Source organism: Dama dama, chromosome 5 (genome assembly GCF_033118175.1).
Source record: "Dama dama isolate Ldn47 chromosome 5, ASM3311817v1, whole genome shotgun sequence".
NCBI lineage: Eukaryota > Metazoa > Chordata > Mammalia > Artiodactyla > Cervidae > Dama > Dama dama.
Window position 1 is genome coordinate 24,400,385 of NC_083685.1, and position 25,122 is coordinate 24,425,506.

The window sequence follows — 25,122 nt, forward strand, 5'->3', positions numbered from 1 at the left end:
CTGGAGTGGGTTGCCATGCCCTCCTCCAGGGGAATCTTCCCAACTCAGGGATCGAACCCCAGGTCTCTAATGTCTCCTGCATTGGCAGGCAGATTCTTTACCACTAGCGCCACCTGGGAAGCCCCAGACCACCAATGATTCCACATTATTTACTCCATAGATTTAACTGTTTTTTGTTTTTTTTTATCTTCCTGGGGATTTTCCTGTTGGCATTCCTATTTCTTGAGTCATTGGACTATATTACCTGTTACACATTCATTTTGCCCAGGGTTATTTTAGTTTCATTTTTATTGCCTGTTCCAGATTGGATCCCCTGAAATTGGACCCCAATTTAGTTCTCAGATTTCCCCCTCATCTCATTCATGGATTTTTTTTCCTTTCCTTGAAAAGTCTTGGCTTAGTTCAGTTGTAGGAATTCCGTGAAAATGTCGTGCTCCCTCCTTTTTATTTTTAACTCTTTTTTTATATTTTAGCCTTGCCTCTCAGCTTACAGGATCTTAGTTCCCCAAGCAGGGATTGAACCCAGGGCCCTGTCAGTGAAAGAGCTGAATCCTAACCACTGGATCATCAAGGAATTCCCGGGGCATTATTTTCTTTCCTTGCTTAAGAACAATTTCTAGGGAGAAAAAGAAAAAGGAGAAAAGAAGAGACCTGTGTCACCTGAAAAGTGCCCAATTTCTGTGTTTTGTGATATATTTCGAGAGTTTTAGATTTCTTTGAACTCATTCATAACTACTTTAGAGGACTTTTAACAAATCCATCATCAGAAGTTGTATTGAAATTAAAAATAAAAATTAATGTTTTTTCCACCTGTAGAGGATGAAACTGTACACAGATTTTTAACAATAATATTTATCGTGCTTTCCACTTGGTGTAAAGTTTAATTTCAAAGAGTGGGAAATCTTTTTGTTGTTGCCATCTGTCTGGTATTCCATTATAAAAAGACATAAATGAGTATTTAAGTTTGTTACAAAGTCCCATATATTTATAAGTATTTATCCAAAAGGGCCTTGGCTTTTTATATCTAGTAATGGGTCACATTAAGTTAATGGTTTCTCATAGACATTAAAAATGGAGGAAAAAAATGGAGAATATTCCTTCTCCACCCTTCCTACACACACACACATATACACAGTCTTCTTTATCATTTTATGCACCGGTGAGCTCATCTTGCAAAGGAAATGATATATATGTAAGGACTTCAACTCATGTTATTTCAAGGCAACTGAAACAGCAATAAATATTGAGCAAAGAATGCTGATTTGTATTTAGAACATTTTAATATAGAGAATGATTTTCAAAATCAATATAAGCCAAATGGCTTTTGCCTGATCACTTTTTAGTGATTGAAAATAACTCAGATGCAGATTTCTTTTATATTGTGCCTCTATTTTCTTGATTTGCCTAGGTAAGATCTTCAGATATCACTTATGACATGTTTTAAAAGCCTATGTCAGACTTGAGGGGGTTCAACAGATTCTGGGGAAATAATCCTCATAGACATAGGTAAAGATTAGCAGATACACCCAGAAGTTTCTAGATAGAGTCAATTTATTCTGTTTATTGAGTTGAAATACTCATTTAATTAATTAATCTTGTTTGTGCTCAAAAGAGCTTTCTTGAGAGGAGCTTTTGGGGTTTATTTATTTATTTCTAAAAATCCTGCATATCTTTTTTAAAATAAATATTTATTTATTTATTTGGCTGTGTAGGGTCTTACCTGTGGTGTGCAGGCTTAGCTGCCCCACAGCATGTGGGGTCTTAGTTCCTTGATCCCTCAGCAGGAATCAAACCCATATCCCCTGCATAGGAAAGTGGACTCTAATCCCTGGAACACCAAGGAAGTCCCCAAAGGGATTTTATGTATTTCTAACTGCACAGCACAGTTCTAACAAAAACAGCAGCAAGCCTATAAACTCCATGTTGCCGGACTTTCATGAATCGAATTTTTATAGAATTATATTGAATCTGTTTTTGTCAAACACATTGTATTACCTTTAAAGTTAAAATGCCATCTGGGTGTATTTTTGGCCATACTTCAATATCCTTCTTATAGACATTTTCTAAGCCTATGTTGTAGCCTTTAGGGCTGGTTAAAGAAGAGGTGTTCTTAAGCCTGTACTGCATTCCAATACAATTTTCTTCAGTTTTCTAATGAAATTATAATTAAACAAAAAGGAATGTTTTAGGGCTCTGAGCTAAATTCTGACATCAAGTGGTTACTATTATACATTTTTTTCCCCATTTAAGTTAACATCTTTTTTAACTAGTAGAGGTTTTTGAAACTTTTTTTTTTCTTTTTGGTTTTTTGAAGGCTTGCTATTTTAAGGGTTTTTTTTGTTTGTTTGTTTTAAAGGATGCCTCTCCTCTATGATGAATTGAGAAGGATACACAAGACTTTCAGAGGTCTCAGATGCCTCTGATGGTTAAATGTAACATGTCATGCTAAGGTGAAAAGCGAAATGAGACTGGTCTCCCTGTACCAACTTCTGATCAGCCGTTGTCCTAGCATGGCTGGAAGGTGCCTCTGCCAGAGACTTCCCGTCCAGCAGGGACAGGGCAGGGTAACTTCTACTTCTCCTCATCGATCTCTCCCTTCTTGGGACTGCCTCACCTTGGATTTGTTTCCTAAAACATAAAACTGATTTGAGGATGAAGGTCACAGTGGATCAGCAGATCACATGCCGTACATGGTCTCCAGGTCACCTTAAGGACCACTCAGAGCACCCCACCGCCACACACACACACATACACCCACACACACACACACACATTCAGAGCTCAGGGTAGCGGACAACTTCTGGGATGGCCACTCTTTACCTAGTTTAGTCATTTCATGCATGGAGCTGATATTTAGGCCTCCTGGCCAAAAAGTGCACCTTCTAAGACTTTCTCATCCAGGTGACTATTTCTTTGGCTACTTACGAGAAACACCCATCGGAACCTACTTGACCCTGCTGTCCTTTACAAGAGGATTTCTCACTCGGCTCCTGCAACTTCTGTCTTGGGGGTCTAACCCTGATTTTAAAAATATTTATGTCACTGTATCAATATGAGCTTGAGAAATGGATTCTTTTTCTCTAGCAGTTTTGTGAAGTTCCACCAGAAAACATCACCAGGAGTAGTGAGTTTATCTCTGGGGACCCATATTTAGGTTATCATGCAAGTATCACCTTGATGTCAAAGAGGATTTGGGGGAGATGCTTTACAGGGTCCTTCAGACCAGTCCATTCACCTCCTGGAAGAATCTGTCCCCTGATGCCTGTCCTCCTGTTTCTCAACGTATTTGGTACCCTTCCTCCATCTCTTCCTCCATCTCCATCTTCTCCTCCATCTTTGTCTTCTTCTCCTTCTCACTTCCTCCTCCTCCTTCTCTTCTGCCCCTTCCTCCTTTCTTCTCCAGAGGTGGGGAATGTACTCCCTCTTATTCAAGGACTTGTATCGTCAAACCACATTTCCCAAAAAAAACTTCGACCTTCAGCCTCAGCTCCTGATGTGCACTTGATAGGCTTTGTCCCTGGCGTGTTTTCTGTCTGAGCTTTATGACTTTTCGACTAACATAGCAACTATATTACAGATATTTGTAATATTGCATAATGCTTGATTTAAGGGACATCTTTGTGCTTCTTATCTTAGAAATGCTGCATTTTTTAATGGGCTAACCCCCATTAAAAATAGAGGTAACTCTTTGCTCTTATAAAGTAACTAGTCTATGAGCAGCTGTGTAGATGATTCTTTTTGATGTTTTCCAAGAGGATATTTTTATGACTTTCATTTTATTTCTAAGAAACAATGGGAATGGATTATCAAATTTACTTTTTCTTTCTCCCCTTTTCAAAAGCCGCATGCTAAGGATAAGATCTATGTCCAGAGTCAAGGTAAGAAATTTAAAATATATATATTTGAAAAAAAAAAAGTCTTTTATCTTTTAGAGACATGCACTGAAATGGAATAATATGATGTCTGGGATTTACTTGAAAATAGTAAAATGGGTACGTTTTTATTATTTTTATCATTAAGATAAAAAAGGAGAACCTTATAAAAGAATAATTTAAAATGCAGATCTCAGATCACTTAATAGAGTACAAATACTCTATCAGTGATATGTTTACAAAAGGAAAAGGATGAGCTTCTCCATATAAGTTGAGTTGAGATGGGGGCCCTGGAACCCTCTGCCTCCATTCCAACTCTTCCTGCTCTCCCCAGGGTCCTGCCCTGGTTGTGATTTCTGACATCCGCTCCTGAGACCCTCAGGATCTCCTAAACACACCTAGTAAAACACTGACCCACACAATAGAAATCAGGGAATCAATAGTTCCAGGAAGAACACAGTTTAGTCCAAGCTGAGATTAGAACTAAAGCTGAGCCCAGGGTCACAAGTTCAATTCCACATTATACACATCACATTGGTGTTATTGTTGTTGTCATTCATTCGCTAGGTCCTGGCCGACTCTTTGTGACCCCATGGCCTGCAGCATGCCAGGCTTTCCTGTCCTTCATCTTCTTCCAGAGTTACACATCTCATTGTCATGGTATAAACGCAGTAGTGGTGAAAGGGATGATTTCAGCAGCAGAATCACTCATCAAATACACTTTTTCTCGGAGCCCCCATTTAAAAATGATGCGCTGACTCAGTGTGTATAAAAGGAGTGTGTCAGTGTCAGGGCAGGTCTGGAGTTGAACCTCCCACTCCTCCTCCATGGCCCCTGGTTTATAGCCACAGAAGACAGTGGTGCAAACACATGGGCTTTGGTGTGCCACGTGGGTTTGGACGCAGCCTCTAACACCTACTCACTGAGTCATTTTGGATCCGATTAACCTCAGTGGACCTCGGTTTCCAGCCGGATAAACTGGAGGAATCAACCTGCTTAACAGGGCTTAAGGGTTTCCAGGAGGGCATGGAACATACCCACCCAGATTCTGTGCCAGGGCCAGCTTGGGGTGGGCACCCCTTAACTAGCTACTGTTTGTTTAGTCAGTGTGAATGGCCAGCTTAGAGGTGTCTTGGAGAGGTGGTTCGATGACGTCATTTATACTCCATACATTTTTAAATCTTTTCTACTCTCAAGATAAGTTGTTAAATGTTGCCTCTGGATTTTCAAACATTTTAGTGTTCATTTTTACACTGTTGGTGGGAATGCAAACTAGTACAGCCGCTATGGAGAACAGTGTGGAGATTTCTTAAAAAACTGGAAATAGAACTGCCATATGACCCAGCAATACCACTTCTGGGCATACACACCGAGGAAACCAGATCTGAAAGAGACATGTGCACACCAATGTTCATCGCAGCACTGTTTATAATAGCCAGGACATGGAAGCAACCTAGATGCCCATCAACAGATGAATGGATAAGGAAGCTGTGGTACATATACACCATGGAATATTACTCAGCCGTTAAAAAGAATTCATTTGAACCAGTTCTAATGAGATGGATGAAACTGGAGCCCATTATACAGAGTGAAGTAAGCCAGAAAGATAAAGAACATTACAGCATACTAACACATATATATGGAATTTAGAAAGATGGTAACGACATTTTTTCAGAGCATTTTAAACGAAAATCTGTCTGAAGAAGTGACACAGCTAGCAGACAGTCATGTATGATTTAGAGGGATGAGATGAGGAATTTTAAATACAGATATAATTTCTGTGTAATTTTTTTAAAATACAGTTTTATTTATTTATTTTTGGCTGTGCTGGGTCTTTGCTGCTGTGAAGTCTTTTCTCCAGTTAGAGCAAGTGGGGGCTACTCTCTAGTTGCATTGCGTGGGGTTCCCATTGTGGTAGCTTCTCTTGTTTTGGAGCACGGGCTTTAGGGCAAGAGGGCTTCAGTAGTTGCAGCTCCTGGGCTCTAGAGCACAAGCTCAATAGATGTGGCACATGGGCTTAGTTGCTCCATGGTGTGTGGGATCTTCTTGGACCAGGGATTGAACCCATGGCTCCTGCATTGGCATACAGATGGTCCACCACTGAGCCACCAGGGAAGCCCCCATAATTTCTTTTAGAGTTTAGTTGGTAGTGGTTTGGATACTTGTTACCTAAGTGAATGTTTTTAGGAACTCAAGCTTTCTGTGTTCTAGAGACAGTTTGACCCAGGAATGGATGGTAGGGTTGAAAGCGATGTATCTTTTCTCCTTGGGAGCTGTGGACTCATTTTATCTTACTTTTAATTTAATTTAATTTTTTTTTTTTTTTTTGGCCACACCACGTAGCATGCGGGATCTTAGTTCCCCTAACAGGGATCAAACCTGTGCCCCCTGCAGTGGAAGCATGGAGTCCCAACCACCAGGGAAGTCCCTCAGAGGCTCATTTTAAACCTCAGGGGCTTGGAGAAATCAGTGGGAATTCAGTGAAGCTCTCGGAGCTTTAATTCTGTATGAGAGCTGAGTGTGACAGTTTTTTAAAATGTCAACGTAAAATAACTGGCTGTGTTTCAACAACATGAACTTTCTTCTGTCCTCTTTCCTTTGACCCAGGAATCGCAACAGTGCCAAACACCGCCTTTAACTGGAATACTTTTCTTCAGTGTTCAGGTAAGAGATGAGACCTTCCGGTAGGACTTTGACACGTGCATCTTGTCAATGCGTCAGTTTCTTGCTCGGTTCACGTGGTTTTGAAGAAGGAGCTGTCAGGGTCAAAGAAACTGGGTGAAACAGTGGGAAGGGGCAAGGCACAGTTAGAACAAGCTTTGTTTCTCCACATCAGTGGTCTCATCCCCATGAACCTGGGGATGCAGATGGAATCCAAGAGGAAGAATAACACCAGCCTTTCTGATGCTGCTCTTGGGACAACCCCTCAGAGGTTTAGTATCATGTGACAGCTGTTCTTATTAAGGATGCTGACCTCCTGTGTTCATTTGATGTGTCTTTATTAGCTACACACACAGTAAGTCACCGCGACAAAAAATTTTTGAAAAGAATATCAGCTTGAGAAACAAAATTTTAAACCACTTGAAATCTCAGCACCCAAAAGGAAATATTAGTGTTTTATCTTTTTTATTTTATTTCTTTCTTTTTTTTTATTAGTTGGAGGCTATTACTGTTTTATCTTTTTAAAAAATTTATTTATTTTTCAACTGAAGGATAATTGCTTTACAGAATTTTGTTATTTTCTGCCAAATATTGATATATCTTTCTCAACAGTTTTATATATATATATTAATGCTTTTCATAAATTTATGTATAATACCAATATTGTGATCTGTGTGCTGTGTCCTAAGTTGCTTCAGTGATGTCTGTCTCTTTGCAACCCTATGAGCTGTAGTCCTCCAGGCTCCTTAATCCATGGGATTCTCCGGGCAAGAATACTGGAGTGGGTTGCCATGCCCTCCTCAATATCAATGTTATAGCTGTATTAATGTATTATATATTTTAATACATTAATATATATCAATGTATTAATATCATCATATACATTATGATGATATTATCATCATATATTAAATATATAAATATGTGATCTTTATTATACATACATAATTATGTGTGATTATATCTCTGTGATTATATCACAGAGTCGGACACGACTGAAGTGACTTAGCAGCAGCATTTATATTGTATTGATAATATATGAATTATATACAACATAGATATGGTTTTGTATTTTAATGTTTAAATAATACATGTGTACAAATAACCGTATATATAATGATTTTTAAAGACAAAAGTGCAGTCAAGCTATATTTACTGCTCTAACATGCTGTATTCATTATGTTAATAACAATATGCTCTAACTTACTCTTTTTTAAAAATTTCTGAACTAAACTAATATTTACATGGAATGAGATATAGACTTCTCATTTGGAATTAGATGATTGCTGACAAATGTATACATACCCTAATCCAGACAGATCACCATTCCATGACTCAAGAATGTTCCCTCTTATGCTTTTCCATATTTTAATTCCCATTCTTCTGTAAGGGACTCTATTCCAGTTTCTATCATTCTCAGTTAGTTTTACCTAGCCTTAAACTTCATCTTGGTGTTCATGTCTGGCATCTTTCTTGCTCAACAAAATGTTTTTGAGATTCATCCATCTTGTAGGATGATGTATCTGTAGCTCTTCCTTTTTTATTGTTGAGTCGTATTCCACTGTCCATTGTATGGATATGTCACAGTATGTTTCTCCATTCTCCTATTGATGGACTTTTGGGTGGGCTTCCCTGATAGCTCAGTTGGTAAAGAATCCACCTGCAATGCAGGGGACCCTGGTTTGATTCCTGGGTCAGGAAGATCCCCTGGAAAAGGGATAGACTACCCACTCCAGTATTCTTGGGCTTCTTTTGTGGCTTAGCTGGTCAAGAATCCACCTGCAATGCAGGAGACCTGCGTTTGACCCCTGGGTTGGGAAGATCCCTTGGAGAAGGGGAAGTCTATCCACTCCAGTATTCTGGCCTAGAGAACTAAATTAAATTAAATACTAAATTAAATTCTAGTCATGGGGTCTCAAAAAGTCGGACATGACTGAGTGATTTTCACTTTCTTTCACTTTGGGTTGTTTTCCATTTTTAGCTGTTATAAATAAAACCACTGTCCACGTGTTTGTACAAGAAATCTGGTGAGCTTTGTTGGGATTTCTCTTGGATAAAGCCTGTAAGCTCAATAGCTTGAGTATAGGGTGGATACATGCTTAACTTTATAAAAGAACAGTCAAACACTTTTTGAAAGTGTTTCATACTTCACACTTTGAAAACTATTTTACACTTCCACAGACACTGGTGAGAGATCTAGTTATGGCACATCCTTGCCAACAACTGGTGTTTTCAGACTATTCAACTGTAGTTATCCTGGGTGATAATGAATTGGTATCTGACTATGGTGTTGGCCATTCATGTGTCTTCTTTGGTGAGATGTCTAGCCAAGACTTTTGTCCAAATTTTTTAGCGTGTTGTCTTTTAATATCGATCTGCAGATAGTTTTTTAATTTATTTGTTGTCGTTGTTGTTCTGGTAAAAGCTTGCTCTCTCTCTTTTTTTTAATGTTGACAGATTTGTCTGTTTTTCTTTTTGGTTGTGCTGGGTCTTGGTTGCTGGAAGGGGGCTTTCTCTAGTTGCAGCAAGTGGGGACTACTGTAGTTGCAGTGAGCAGGCTTCTCATTGTGGTGGCTTCTCTTGTTGTGGAGCACAGGCTCTGGGTGTGTAGGCTCAGTAGTTGTGGCACGTGGGCTTAGTTGCTCTGCAGCTCGTAGAATCTTCCCGGACTAGGGGTTGAACCCACATCCCCTGCATTGACAGGTAATTTCTTAACCATTGGACCACAACGGAAGCACATGAGTACAAGCTTTCTGTCAGATACATAGATTGTGAATATTTTCTTTCATTCTCTGGTTTACCTTTTTATGTTTTTAACCATGTCTTTCGAAGAGCAGAGGTTTTAAATTTTGTTGAAGTCTAGCTTACCAGTTTTTTCTTTAATGGTTAGTCTTTTGGAGTCCTACCTAAGACATCTGCTTACCCTAAGGTCAAAAAAATATTTTCCTAATTTTCTGCTCCAGAAGCCTTAGCTTTTCCATTAGGATTGTAATCCTTCTGAAATTAATTTTTGTGTTGTGGTAGGAGACAGGGATTGAAATTCATTTTTTTCCCATAAATTCCAATATCACTGAAAATGCTTTTCAACGAATTACTCTAGTCCCTTTGCTGAGAATCAGTTTACTGTATGTGTTCCTTTTATGTACCTGTATGTTGTTGTTAGTCGCTCAGTTGTCTCCGACTCTTTGCGACCCCATGGACTGTAGCCCACCAGACTCTTCCGTCACTGGAATTCTCCAGGCAAAATACTGGAGTGGGTTGCCATTCTCTTCTCCAATGTATCTGTATATACCCACTCTTATGTCAGTATCATGCTGTCCTGTTGCTATAGATTTATGGTACGTCTAGAAATCAGGCAGTGTTAGCCTATGACTTGTGTTTCAGACTTGTTTTAGCTCTTCTAGGTTTTTTGCATACCCATATAAAAATTTTAGAGTCATCTTGTAAGTTTCTATAAAATGTTGTTGCACTGAATCTATAGATCATTTTTTTAATAGATCATTTTAGAAAGATTTGATATCTTAGCAATAATTTGTCTTAAAATCTCTGAACATGATATATCTGTCCATTTGCTTGGGTCTTATTTATCATCATAATGGTTTGTACAGATCTTTCATGTCTTTTAAAAATATTTGTAAGGAAATTATTATTTTTGATGTATTATGAAGATTTTTTTTTTATTTCAGTTTTGAATTTTAGTTGTTGCTAGTATATAGAAGTACATTTGTTTTTTGCACATTGGCATTGTATCTTGAAATCTTATTATTTATTGATTCTAATTGCATCATGTTCTTAATTCCTTTACTGTATTTAAAATACTATAAATGTATCCAAACAATCCTTTTTGTTGGACATTTAGATTGTTATTATTTATTTATTAAATAATTTATTATTTTTATTTTTGGTTGCCCTGGGTCTTTGTTGCTGCACGAGGGCTTTCCCTAGTTGCAGTGACCGGGGCTACTCTTCATTGTGGTGCACGAGCCTCTTGTTGCGGTGATTTCTCTTGTTGTGGAGCACAGTCTGTAGGCACACAGGCTTCAGTAGTTTCAGCACATAGGCTCTAGAGTGTGGGCTTAACAGTTTTACATGGGCTTTAGTTGTTCCACAGCATGTGGAACGTTCTCAGACCAGAGATAGAACCCATGTCCCCTGCATTGGCAGGCAACTACTGTACCACCAGGGAAGTCCGGGGCATTTAGATTTTTTAAAACCTTTTTGATATGCAGTGATGAAAGTGCTAGGATTTTAATCTTCATTTGTCTGCCCAAATCTTTTCCTAGGAGCAATTCCTAGAGAAAGAATTGCTGGATTAGACTATGCATTTAACCAGAGATTTCATAGAGATGCCGTCAGGGTGCGTGTCCATCAGTGACGCTTGGAGGGTTCCATTTTCCCTACGTGTGGTGCCGCTGTATTTTCTGTGCCTGGTATGATCCAAGCATAATCATGGTGTTTAAGCAAAATTTTATTGTACAGTGTCTTTAAGTGTAGAAAGTTAAGTTGTCCACAGATGAAGCCCATAAGTGTAAACTGCTTGGGATTATAACTGCCTTTCAGGCTGATCAGCCCAGTAATTCTGGTGAAGGTGCTAGAATAGCTATAATAATCTCAGCAAGGACTTCCCTGGTGGTCTAATGGTGAAGAATCCACCTTCCAATGCAGGAGACATGGGTTCAATGCCTGGTCAGGGAACTAAGATCCCACCTGCCACAGGGCAGCTAAGCCCATGTGCCACAACTAGAGAAGCCGGTGTTTTGCAACCAAGACCCGAGGCAGCCACAAAATTAAAAAAGAAAAAAGAATTATCTCAGGAAATGCAATTTGAAGCCTAAGGATTCATCTCTTTTAACCTGAAATGCTTCTCTTTAAAGACAACAATGCAAGGGTATCTTTAGAGGGAGCTGAAGTTGCAGGTCCTCCTGTAAATGTCAGAGCGTGAAAATGCAAAATCAGTGCCCTACCCGCAGCAAACAGGAAGACACCCCGGGCCTCTTTTTGCTCCAGAAACTTCAAACAGAACCTCCACCACGTACTCCATTCCATTCCCTTGAAAAGAAGAAATTTTCAAGCATTTGATGAGAAATAATTTTCCAAGTGTTTTACATCAATCTCCGCTACAATGGCAGAGCTGTTGTCAGCATTACAAATGAACCCATGTGGTCGGATTGCTTTATCATGTCAGGAAGTGTAAGCCATTATTCAGAACCTGGGGGCCTGTTTTATATCGCCTGCTGTAGGTTATTCCATCATCTATATATCACAGGGCATTGTTGCGGGGTAACTAAGATTCATAATTTCCAAAAAGAGGGTGATTTGTCATCCAGTTCTGTAGCCTGATGTTTGCTTGTTTCATCGGTCTTACTGTTGGGTGATTAACGGAACAGCCAGGAGATTTTAAATACTCCTTAGACAACATTCCCTCTGGAGACCTGCTCGGCTGCAGTCCATTCTTAATGTGTGCAATTAGAAGCTGTAAATGTATTCAGAATAGATGGGCTTAGGGGAGCTGCGGTTGTGGCTTCGGGAGCTGACTGTTGGATAATGGCTTAAGGACAAGATGGAGAATTCAGCAGCGACTCTGGGTTTTATGATCAGGTGTCTGTTCTCATTTGTATGGTCATTCATCTTTGTCAGTTCTGGAGTTCAGACTCCAGAGATGGACCATCTTTCTCACCCATCTTCTGTGTTAACGCTGTCCTCTGGAGAATTCGACATCTGTGATTGTGCTTTGTCACTTCCACCCTGAGACAGTGAAAACAGAAGTTACAGAGAGGGACTTCTCTGGTGTCCGATGATGAGGGCGCTACACTTCCACTGCAGGGGACGTGGGTTTGATTCCTGGTCGGGGAACTAAGATCCCGTATGCGGTGCAGTGCTGCCATTGAAAACAGGTTGTAATGAATTCAATGAAGACTGTTAGTGATCAGTTACTCATCTTCTGGATTGCTATGAATTATTAACCTTGAAATCAAGGGTTTGTTTTTTTTTTAACTCTTTATTCTATGTAACTGATTAACAATGTTGTGATAGTTTCAGGTGGACACCTAAAGGACTCAGCCATACATATCCATGTATCCATTCTCCCCCAAACCCCCCCTCTCATCCAGGCTGACATATAACATTGAGCAGAGTTTCCTGTGCTATACAGTAGGTCCTTGTTGGTTATCCATTTTGAATATAGCAGTGTGTACATGTCCATCCCAAACTCTCGATCTCTTCCTCCCATTCTTCCCTGCTGGCAACCACAAGTTTCTTCACTAAGTCCGTGAGTCTCTTTCTTTTTTGTAAATAAGTTCATTTGTGCCATTTCTTTTCAGATTCCTTACATACAGGATATCGTATTTCTCCTTCTCTGACTTACTTCACTCAGTATGGGTGGGTTGGGAAGGGTCTCAATGAATACTTGGTATAAACAGGCAGATAGCTGATTAATCCCCAGGGTTTATAGTCACCTTCTTAAACATCTGATGTCAATTTCAGGATGCATTCTCCTTTAAGGTACACCTTAGGTTTGCTGAGAATGTTCAGTTATATTTCTAAATCTCCTTGGTTTAAAACATTAAATCAGTTATATGCCAACCAGATTCCATGTTCAAACAGGTCAACTAGGAACAAATAGAGAATAAAATAGATTAAAGGTACTAAAGAAAGTGAAATGCTAGTCGCTTAGTTGTGTCCAACTCTGCTACCCCCATGGACTGTAGCCCCCCAGGCTTCTCTGTCCATGGGATTCTCCAGGCAAGAATACTGGTGTGGGTCGCCATGCCCTTCTCTAGTGATCTTCCCAACCCAGGGATCAAAACCAGGTCTCCTGAATTACAGTCGGATTCTTTACTGTCTGAGCCACCAGGAAAGCCCAAAAATGCACTAAGTGGCATTGTTATAATTTTTCACGTGACAGTCACAATAGCACTTCTGATCCAGAGGTATGTGTTTAGACATCAAGTTAGTGACCTGGTCTTTGAGTTTTCAGGCATGTCTTAAATGTTGTTATGGTTCCATCATCCATGATTTTTGCTTTTATTTTTATTTTTGTTTGGCTGCACCAGGTCTTAGATGTGGCATGTGGGATCTTCGATCTTGGTTGCACCATGCGGCTTAGTTGCAGCATGTGGGATCTAGTTCTTTGACTAGGGATTGAACCCAGGCCCCTCTGTACTGGGTGTGCAGTCTTAAGCACTGGATCATGGGGGAAGTTCTAATTTTTGTTTCTAAATACCAGTAACTAATGCATGTAGAGTAATGGTGCCTCGAAGGCCATCCATCCTGAAACTGTGAAAACTTAAACTTGACCTGGCTACACCTTCTTGGGCTTTAAATTCTCACTTTATTTTTATTTTCATTGTTTATTTGATTTTCTCTCTCCTTTAAAACTCCATATTCCTATATGGATACTCTAATATGCCAGCTCAGATGGTCATATTTTCCTTCCTCGGGCTGATCTGAGGAAAAATCACTTTTTCAGATGGAGCATTCCTGTTATTAGATCTCTTTCGGCATTCACAGACCCCCAAAACAGATTTTTCAACTTAACATTCACTAAGTCTGATCACTCAGCAGAAGTTCTTGAATTTTTTTTCTCCTTATAATAACACACAAAAAAACCAACAAAACAAGCGCTGCTGGAATAGAAAGCAGCAAAGAAAGTGACTTTAAGGAGGATTGGGTTTCTATTCTAGAACAAACTTGGAGTGTGGTACTTAGTCTGTCACGACCGATGTGGTGTCAGACCATGAAAATGACACATTTTGTTTAGAAGATAAAAATACCATTCTCCAGGAAATGGTAATATCGGAAAGGCACGTAAATGGGTGTTTAAAGGATGAGTTCAAACCTTGGTTCATGTGAAACCTGGATCTTAGGAGAAAAGTCAAGAGAAGAAAAATAAGTTTTGGGTTAAAATGGGAAGATGAAATCCACTAAAAATGTTTAGGTGGGTCTGTGCCCGACCTCCAAGCCTCTACAGGCAAGTCTGTTTTGTTCTTTTTAAAATCTGAGAATGAGCATAGTACATTTCCCCAGGAGAGGCTGAAATGGAATTACTCCAGATTGATCCATTCCCAAGGTGGGCCTGAGACCTTGGTTGTTTGATCAGGATTTTTGAACTTCATTTCCTGAAAATGATATTGGTATATCTGAAAAATGCACATAAGCTCTCAAACCCAGGTGCTGTCTCTGCATTTAATTTAAAATTTGTTTTTTAAAAATTCCTAAAATAAGACAAAGCATTTGGTTCTTTGTTTGATCCTGTTCTAATGTCCTTTTCTAAATTCCTATGACATTTAATCTCCAGCCCAGGAAGAAGTGGGGGAAGAGAGGCAAAGGGATATGGGATTAACTCTTGTCTCCTTCTAGAGTCTAGTAGGTCGGGGAGGAGAAGGGCAAGGAGGATCTCAAACTCAGTTTAGTGAGTTGGGCACCAGCACTTTTAATAAAAAATGAAGTGAAATGGAATAGAAAATATCAGAGTGCCTGGTATGTAATAAGTCTAAGTTATTCTTTGAGACTGTACTGTGTATGTGTGTATCTGTGTGTCTGTGTGTGTAAACAGTTATATCTCATGCGTGCAAGGTGGCAGTATAAGTCACAAAACATTCTAAAGATCAATGTTATCGATTATGGATTATTTTCTTACAAGGTTATCTTTCCTAGGGATCGGGGTTACAGATATGTCGAAGATCACTTTTCTCCAAGGATCTTCCTAACCTGCTTTTCTTAGGAGGTTTAAGGGTTTTTTAAGAGGACATCTGAATCTTAACATTTCAGTAAAAATTTTCTCCAGAGCTAGTTATGCATTATTATTATTATTATTAGCTTTTGTGATTGTGTCAGAGTACTCTCAATGTATTATATTACATTTATTCTAATTATGTTACTGAAAAAGCACAGAGGAGGAATTTCCCTGGCAGTGCAGTGGTTAAGACTCTAAACTTCCAGTGCAGGGAAAGCAAGTTCAATCCCTAGCTGGCTAACTGAGATCCCACATGCTTCAAGGCGTGACCAAAAGATTTAAAAAAAAAAAAAGAAAAAAGTCATAGAGGAAATGAACTTGTTTCCATTGAGAATTCGATGAATGAGGGGACTTCCATGGCAGTCTGGTGGGTAGGACTCGGTGCTTCCACTGCAGGGGACACAAGTTTAGTCCCTGGTTGGGGAGACCGCAGCCATACCCACACATACCCATACCGTACCCAGCCATACCCACATACCCACATACCATGCAGTGTGGTCAACAAAACAAAACAAAACCAGAAGAATACCACAAAAAAAGAACTGGACGAATGAAATGAAATGTATGAATGAACACTTTCTCCTTGCATGGTTTTATGTCCAGTTATATGCATTTGGAAGGACTGATGCTGAAGCTGAAATGCCAGTACTTTGGCCACCTGATGCGAAGAGTTGACTCATTGGAAAAGACTCTGATGCTGGGAGGGATTGGGGGCAGGAGGAGAAGGGGATGACAGAGGATGAGATGGCTGGATAGCATCACCGACTCGATGGGCATGAGTTTGAGTAAACTCTGGGAGTTGGTGATGGACAGGGAGGCCTGGCGTGCTGTGATTCATGGGGTTGCAAAGAGTCGGACACGACTGAGCGACTGAACTGACTGAACTGATGTGCATTTGCAAATGATGAAGTTTTAGGTTCACTTGGGTTAATGCTATTAATACTGTCTATTGACCCTGCGATACAGCTGTATAATAAACCACCTCAGCATATGATGACTTAAAACAACCACAATGTATTTTCTCATGATTTAGTGGGTCAGCAATTTAGACTTGGGGCTTCCCTGGTGGCTAAGACAGTAAAGAATCTGCCTGCAATGCAAGAGACCTGGGTTTGATTCCTGGGTTGGGAAGATCCCCTGGAGAAGGGCATGGCAACCCACTCCAATATTCTTGACTGGAAAATCCCATGGATGGAGGAGCCTGGTGGGCTACAATCCAAGGGGTCGCAAAGAGTTGGACATGACTTGAGCGACTTCACTTTCACTTTCTTTTCATTTTCCAGTATTTTTGCCTGGAGAATTCCATGGGCAGAGGAACCTGGTGGGCCACAGTCCATAGGGTCTCAGAGTCAGACATGACTGAAGCGACTTAGCACACACACATGGTTTGGACTTGGCTCATCTCTGCTTCCTCTGTGTGTGTTGGGCTCACTTGTAAGTTAAGCTGAGGCCTGAGGGGTCCTGCATGAGTGGCTGTCTCTCTCCATCAAGTATACTCTTAAGGAGGCAGCCCAGCCTGACTATGAGGCAGCAGTATCCCAATGGGTGGGGGCTTCCCAGGTGGCTCAGCGGGTAAAACATCTGCCTGCAACACAGGAGACGCAGGTTCAATTCTTGGGTCAGGAAGATCCACTGGAGGAGGGCATGGCAACCCACTCCAGGATTCTCGCCTGGAGAATACCATGGACAAGAGGAGCCTAGCAGGCTACCGTCTCTAGGGTCACAAATTTGACACATCTGACGCAACTTAACGTGCATGCACACATGTCCCAATGGGTGAGGGCCCTGGACACCAGCCTTCAAGACCAAGACTTGGGAATCACTTTCACTTGCTCTGTTATTTTTTGTTTAATGTTATTTCTTTATTTGGCTGCACTGAGTCTTAGTTGCAACATATGGGATCTAGTTCCCTGACCAAGGATCAAACCCTGGCCCCCTGTACTGGGAGCTCAGAGTCTTAGCCACTGGACCACTAAGGGAAGTCCCTCCTTGCTATGTAATTAATGCACGTCACCAGGTGAGCCCAACATCTAGGGGTAGGGAAATGGGTTCTACCTTTTGTTGAAAGGGGCCACAAAGAATGTGTGTGTTTTACTTGTGTGTGTGTGTGTGTGTGTGTGTGTGTGTGTGTGTGCTCACTTGTGTTTGACTTTTTGTGGCCCCCATGGACTGTATCCCTAGGAGCCTGGCAGGCTACAGTCCATGGCATTTTCCAGGCAAGAACACTGGAGTGGGTGGCCATCCCCTTCTCCAGGGGATCTTCCTGACCCAGGGACTGAACCCACATCTCTTAAGTCTTCTGCATTGGCAGGCCGGTTCTTTATCACTAGCACCACCTGGGAAGCCCCAGTCTTACATGACAGCTTTCAAATGGCAAACCAAAACTTCTCTGTCTATGGGTGTGTATATGTACTAATACATGAACTTAAGAGGACATTCATATATAAACCATCTTTCTGGTTTTATAAAGAAGACATTCTTCTTAACTGGAATTTCACTGAAATATTTTCTATGACTGATGGCTGACATTTCAGTAATAGCTGAGTCAGTTCTCTGTTGCCCCCTCCCCCTGCACTGCAGTGGGAAGTACCTTTATGTTTATTAGGCCAGGCTCAGCATCAGAAGAACTGTTAGTTCATGCAGGGAAATGAAAATAAAGGTTTAATGTGGGCACAGCTGGTTTAAAGTTCAGAGCCGAGTAGCCTCTGAGCTCTGTGGGGTCATTGTCATGGAGCTGCGTCCTCTCCTTTCAATATACCCCGAACTCTTCTGTTGCAGAGATTAACCAAAGTGCTGACAATCTACACATGTTTCTCCTGATCTGTGGACTCAGACAAGTGAAAGACCCTCTCTATTTGGTGGATGCATTCTCCGGTATGTGTTCTTGGGTGACCCCTCGCCTGCGGGATTCCAGTGTGGTTCCCATCTTCAAAGGTCTCGCCTTAGGACTTTGAGATTTCTCATTTTTTTTTGCCCACCAGCAGAACTGTTTCTAGATTGTTGCTTTGGAAACAACCAGAAAAATAATCACGCTGTTAGTCATTTCAGTTGTTTCCTACTTTCCTGTGCCCTCAGCTTCTGTTTTGCTGTTGTTGTTTAGTCGCCCAGTCACATCTGACTTTTTTGCAAATCCCATGGGTTCCTGTAGCCCACCAGGCTCCTCTGTCCATGGGATTTCCCAGTCAAGAATACTGGGATGGGTTCCCATTTCTTTTCTCCAAGGGATCTTCTCAGCTTCTGAGAAAATCATAAAAAATAGCCGATAATGATAAGGCTAAAATAATTTTACCTGGAAATAATTTACACATGCCAATTTGTATGATACATTTGGAGTTTCGTTGCACTGCTTAAGTTAGTCTATAGACTCCAGTGTATACTGAAGTCCATATTGAGTTACTATGGCATATGCATCCTAACTACCTAATAAATTAGATATCTGAATAATGTGCAATGGTCTAGAAAAAAAAGTTTTCCTTAAAACCATAAAAAGTCCAGTACTTACATTTCAAATAATTGTAAGTTGACTAACATGAAAGCAAAATGATATGAAAGAATTTATATTATTAGCACAATTAATACTGAACTGACTTATGATTTCAGCTGTAACTTAAAACCATTTTAAAAGTCTTTTTTTTTTTTCTTTTTTCTTCTCAAGAATGGCATCAAGAAGAGCCCAACGTTTACATGGTTATTGTTGGTCCTGAAGTAAGTTGATTTGCCATGAGCCTTGATCTCATCTCTGTTTTCTTCCATTCTTTTTAGACATTTTGTAAAATTAGTTACTTTTCACACTCATATTTTATTTCTTTCTTAAGCAAATAAAGCCTGTTTGCCTTTTAAAAAATGAACACCAGGCTAAGGTTAGAGATGATGATGCTTTATAAGTCTTTACAATTAATTTAATGCTACAGAGGGTAAGTAATGGGTCCTCTCAGGACTAGAGGCATATAAAGAAAGTTTATCTAAGTTGGTGTATAAGATAGATGTCACATGTGGTCCAGATCATCTTTGAAACTCGTTGGAAGTGCTCAGCAGATATGGAGCTGTTCATCCAAGCACTGGATTAGGTAATTGACATACATTTAGAAGCCAAGTGGGGAGGAGAATAAGTACCCATAAGCACGAGAAATAAAGTCTTCACTGGGGGATGTCCTTGGCTGACCATGGCCATTGTCTGGGGAACAGAGGTCAGTGGAAGGGCTTGGAGGTGCTGCCTCTCAGCTCCCTGGGACTCTGGACACCCCCGCTCCCCCTCGGCAGATCTGGAGCAAGCAGGTGATCTGTTCCAGAGTCGATTTTTATATTTTTTTCAATTGCTACCAAGGCTGTGTTTTTGTTTTTTGTTGTTGTTTTTTTTATTTTTGGCTATGCTGGGTCTTTGTTGAGCTCTTCTTTTCCCGCATGGACTTTCTCTAGTTACTGTGAACAGGGGCGCCTCTCTAGTTGCGGTGCGAGGGCTTCTCACTGCGGTGGCTTCCTTTGTTGCAGAGCACGGGCTTAGTTGCCTCATGGTGTGTGGGATCTTAGTTCTCGGACCAGGGATCGAACTCACGTCACCTGCGTTGGCAGCTGCACTTCCAACCACCGGCCCACCAGAGAGGTCCCCCCCCCCAGAGTCAATTCCAAGCACTCAGAGAGTCTGGGTGGCAATACTGGTCATCTCGTGAAAGCAAACGCTGATTGGCTCTGTCCAAGCAGTTTAGAAAACAGAACCCTCGTCCCGCCAGTTGGGATGTAACCCAACGCCAGTCAGGATGTAACCCACCGCCAGTTGGGATGTGAGGATGTCTTGTCTTCTCTTCCTGGGGTGTCTGTATCAGGGCTGCGTCTTCTGTTCCCATGAACGACATCTCCCACTGCCTTTCCCTTCCACCCAGCAGGGATGGCTGAGTCTGGGCATGTTAAATGCCTTCGTGACATCCTTGTTCTATTCTGTCATTTCTCATCTTGTCAGTTTCCTAGTTCCCTAGAGACTCATGAGGTATGCAATAGAAGTGGCAAGCTTTTCTCAGTATTCTAAAGACCTCTGGAAATACTACATTTACCTGGAGAAAGGCCCCCTAGCCTAAAAAATATACCAGGAGCTAGAATTTGTGGGGCCACATTGGTTGTCACATGGAAGATGAATCACCCCACCATCCATGTTGTTTGTTGGTATAACAGGCCCTCACATATACACACTTGCACATACACACATCACACACAGGCTCAGGACAAGCCTTTTGATGGTTAACAAGATAATTCCCAGTGCACTAAAGAATGTTAAGTCACATAGGCAAAGCTATTACTAATATTATTTTAATTCTCTTTCTGTCCTTCTGTTTGAGCAGCATGATTGAAAAAGCTTTAATTTGATACTGAGATTCTTGCTAACCAAGAGAGAAGGCTGCAAGCTTAGAGCCGTGGCAGCAGCAGTTATCTTGAAAAAATTTAGTAATGTGGCTTTCCTTTTCATTGCTTTTGTTTTTATGGTTTGGTTCCATTTATGATGCATGATACTGGTTTTCCAACTCTGAAAATTTCCTTTAAAAATCAGTTGATTAAAAAAATGAATTTATTTCACAAAAGTATTAAATAGACAATAGTAGAGAGGGGGCACAGATGTGATGAATTGCAAAAGTACACAAATAGCCACTTTGGGAAACAGTTTTTGTGAAGACTCAGTGTGCCTAGGAGGTGCAGGTTTGAACCCTGGGTGAGGAAGATCCTCTGGAGGAGGAAAAGGCAGCCCACTCTGGTATTCTTGCCTGAAAAAAATCTCATGGATAGAGGGGCCTGGTGGGCTACAGTCCTTGGGGTCGCAAAGAGTTGGACACGACTGAGCGCGTGTGTGCACGCGCGTGCACACACACACACACACACACACACACACACACACACACATACATGCACACACAGTGTATTTGGAGGCAGAAATACCAAAAGAACAATACTTGGTGGAGAAAAATGTTCACGAACAACTCTGGCCTAATGATGACCTGATTTCTCCGTTTGACTTTTTCTGTCACGCTTCCTTTTAAGGAAACCTGGAGAGAGGTGGCAAGCTTCAAAGTATAGCATTAAACATGTGCCAGAAACCCTTTTCCAGGAACATAAAGCCTGAAGCAGCATTTTAGCTGGTACTGGAGTCAGAGAAGAGGGAGCAACTAGGGTACATGTTGTTTTCCCGCATGCATTAGCACCTTCCTGCTTAACTCACTTGCCTACAAGTGAGGAAAGCCATTTGTTTCATAAAGACTTCCTAAGTCATGGTCTCTTAGAAGAGGCACTTCTTTTGTTTTTGCTTTCTTTTGGCTGTGCCAGGTCTTAGCTATTGGGTCTTTGTTAAGGTGCTTGGACTCTCAAATTGTAGTGCAGGGCTCCGTAGTTGTAGCGAGAGGGCTTAGTTGCTCCAAGTCATGTGGGATCTTAGATCCCCTACCAGGTATCAAACCCCACGTCCTCTGCATTGGAAGGCAGATTCCTAACCACTGGACCACCAGGGAAGCCCCATTTATTTTGTTTTCTAAACAATTAGGAAGGCTTTTCCGTCCCCAGGGGAAAGAAACTTATTTTCCCATTTGTTTTTGAAACATACAAGCTTCCGTCTAACTTTAGTTTGCCTACTTTTGAAAGAACAGCGATTGTAAAAACTGTGTTTCCTTTCTCCTAATTTCACTGCAAAGAAATTAGACTCTTAGGCTCTGGGTTGGGAAGCAGTAGGGGAGGGTGGAGACTGTGGCAAACTGTGGCAAGCCTGACTGGGAGCATGATCAGCCACAGCAGGATTTGCATCCAGAGATGCAGGCTCCCTTGTCAACCTTCCAAGAGAAGCCACAGCCCAGAGGCCTTTTTATTTTCTCTTCTGAAAAAAAAATGCATGTGTGTGTATGTGTGTGTGTGTGTGAAATTTTTAAGTGCTGGTAATTAGCTAGACAAACATTTATGTGTGTCCATGCTCTGACTCTCTTTCTCTCTTTGTTTGCCTTGTCGGTCCTACAAAATGAATCTCTGTAGTTTCTTTCTTTTTTTTTAAGTTGTGTTTATTTATTTATTTTGATCACGTGAGTCTTTGTTGCTTCACTCGGGCTTTCTCTAGTTGGAGCAAGCGGAGACTACTCTCTTGTTGCAGAGCGTGGGCCCTAGGCCTGAGGGCTCAGTAGTTGTGGCTTGGGGGCTCAGTTGCCTTGTGGCACGTGGAATCCTTCTGAACCAGGGATGGAGCCCATGTCCCCTGCATTGGCTGCAGATGCTTAACCCCTGGACCACCAGGGAAGTCCCTGTATTTCCTCTTTTGTAATTTCCAGAGGGAGGCAGTCCTAAGTGGTTTTGAGCAAGGTCTCTCATGACTTTGCCTGATGAGAATCAGGAAACAGAGGGCGACTTGAGCTGCGCCCCCGAGACAAAGCAGGCTTACAGGGACCCTGGGAAAGTTGTGCCTTGGGAAGCTTTAGTGTTTCCACAATTTCTAGTGGAATTTCTCCTTTCCCCTTTCCTCCTCCCCTTTTCCAAGCTAGTCTAATACATCTCTGACATATCTGAGGACATGTTTCTTCCTGAGCCAAGCAGGTCCAGAACAAGTCTCATAGAATCCTCCACCCCTGAGGCCTAGAGGTCCCTTCTGAAGCTTCATCTTCAGCCACTGACTTAGTCTGTGTGGGTGGAGCCAGGAAAGCAAAGCGGCAAGGGAATGAAAGAGAAAGAGGAGCCTGGAAAGGGAGCTCTTGAGTGAAGGGCCGTGAAGGGTTATGATCTGAGAGTTGCTGGTCCTTAAGTTCATTGCCATGAATTAGTAATAATTCTCAAGCACTTCTTCCACACGGCCCTCCACTATCTGTAATTAAAAACCCTCTAGGAAACGGAGAAAGGCATCTTGGATTGCAAATTTGCCACTTGGAAAAAACCAGTTGTAAGCACCTGGCACTGTGCCAGGGCCACGCTCAGTCTGGAGATTTCCTGGGATCTGCTCACTTCTCCTCCATCCAGAGAGACTGGATCTTCCAGATCTAACTCTGCCTGCGGGGATGTGGCTGCCTTCTCAGGCTTGCACAGACCTGAATGCAGAAGCAAGCGTTTGGCACCTGACTCCTGTTTCTTTGTCTTGGTCCATCTGGGTGGCTGTAACCAGGTACTGCAGACGAGGTGGCTAAGAAACAGCAAATTTATTTCTGACCTTCTGGAGGCTTCGAGTCCAAGGTGAAAGTGCCAGGTGGATCATTTTCTTCTGAGGGTACTCTTCCTTTATCTTTTTTTTCCTTCAGTTTTTGGCTGTGCTGGATCTTCGTTGCTGCATACAGACTTTCTCTAGTTTCAGCAGGCAGAGGCTACTCTCTAGTTGCTGTGCCCGGGTTTCTCACTGTGGTGACTTTGCTTGTTGCAGAGCATGGGTTCTCAAGCGAGGGCTCAGTAGCTGTGGGGCACAGGCTTAGCTGTTGAGGCATGTGGAATCTTCCCAGACCAGGGATCGAACCCATGTCCCCTGCATTGCAGGCAGATCCTTTACCACTGGACCACCCAGGAAGTCTAGAATGCTCTTGCTTGCTTGCTGAATCCTCGGAGCTCTCTGGGATCTTTTATCAGAACACCAATCCCATTCATGAGGTTCCTGCATCACTTCCCAAAGACCTACGCTCCCATATATCATCACCGTGGGGATTAAGATTTCAATGTGTGAATTTTAAGGGGGCCACAAACATTCAGCCCCTAGCAATATCCCTGCCTTCTAATGGGTCTTTATCAAATCTAAAGAGAATCAGTAGCCACCATCACAAACACCTTAGTGTCGTCTTAGTAGACAGAATAATTTGCTTTTCTGAAATACTAAGGCAGCACTGAGTATAATTTAATTAGTCACAAATTCAAGCCACTTGTTTCCTTCTTGGCTCCCTCTTCCCTACAAAAGTAGGCTTTTTTTTTTTTTTTTTTTGGTTACACTGCCCTGTTTGTGGGATCTTAGTTCCTCAACCAGGGATTGAACCTGAACCCCTAGCAATGAAAATGCAGACCACCAATGAGTTCCTCAGAAGATTTAAAACCAATAGATTGATATGTAGACACACATTTCATATCCTCCAATAATTCAGATAAACTAGTATCTTAAGTGTCTTATGTTTGTTTGCTTTTTCTCCATAACCAGTGGTATGCTGGTCAGTGTTGAACAACTGGCTCTGTTAGGATGGGCAAGGTGGTAAACCCAATTTTTTAAATCTTTTTGATGTTGACCATTTTTAAAGTCTTTATTAAATCTGTTACAGTATTACTTCTGTTTTATGTTCTTTATTTTTTTTTTTAAGCTCCCTGACCAGGATTGAACCTGCACCCTCTGCTTTGGAAGGCGAAGTCTTAGCCATTGGACCAACAGGAAAATTCCAAACCCTATTTCCTAAAAGCCCTATTTGCCTATTTCTGTAAAAAACGTTTTCCCATGGCCAGTTTCAAATTACCAGACAGCAAGTAAAGCCAACTCCAGCACATTTTACATGGTGAACCACCACACACACACACACACACCAGAGACAAGCTTAATTAAACAATCCTCTTCCTTCATGTATTTCCACACACTCTGATCTTTTTTTAAAAACCTGTTCCATGCCTCTGCTTTGATATTTCATGTCATTAAAACAGTGCCTAGTTTTATTCCAAGGTTGATTTCATGATGTGCTTCAAGATTCGAAGTCTGGAAAACACTGACTTGGACCACACTGAATGGTTGTGTGTGTGTGTGTGTGTGGCCACTAAACATACTCCTTCTTGAAAGCCAGTGTGTTGGCTGCTTCCTTAATGAGATTCCCTCCCCAGATCTTGGCCTGGCTTCGATATGCTTTTCTTGACCACTCAACTTAAACAAGCTCTTACTTATTATCCTTGCAAGATTTC

At 41.4% G+C, this 25,122-nt stretch overlaps 1 protein-coding gene across 2 annotated transcripts in view; it reads left to right on the top strand.

Moving 5' to 3' along the window:
- GLT1D1 (glycosyltransferase 1 domain containing 1) overlaps positions 1 to 25,122 on the top strand; it is a 112,513-nt gene that overhangs the window by 43,801 nt on the left and 43,590 nt on the right. For both annotated transcript variants that reach the window (XM_061140863.1, XM_061140864.1), the window contains 4 exons: positions 3,842 to 3,878; positions 6,480 to 6,536; positions 18,046 to 18,141; positions 18,923 to 18,972. In XM_061140863.1, the coding sequence (XP_060996846.1) occupies positions 3,842 to 3,878; positions 6,480 to 6,536; positions 18,046 to 18,141; positions 18,923 to 18,972 (240 nt within the window). The remainder of the gene's footprint in view (positions 1 to 3,841; positions 3,879 to 6,479; positions 6,537 to 18,045; positions 18,142 to 18,922; positions 18,973 to 25,122) is intronic.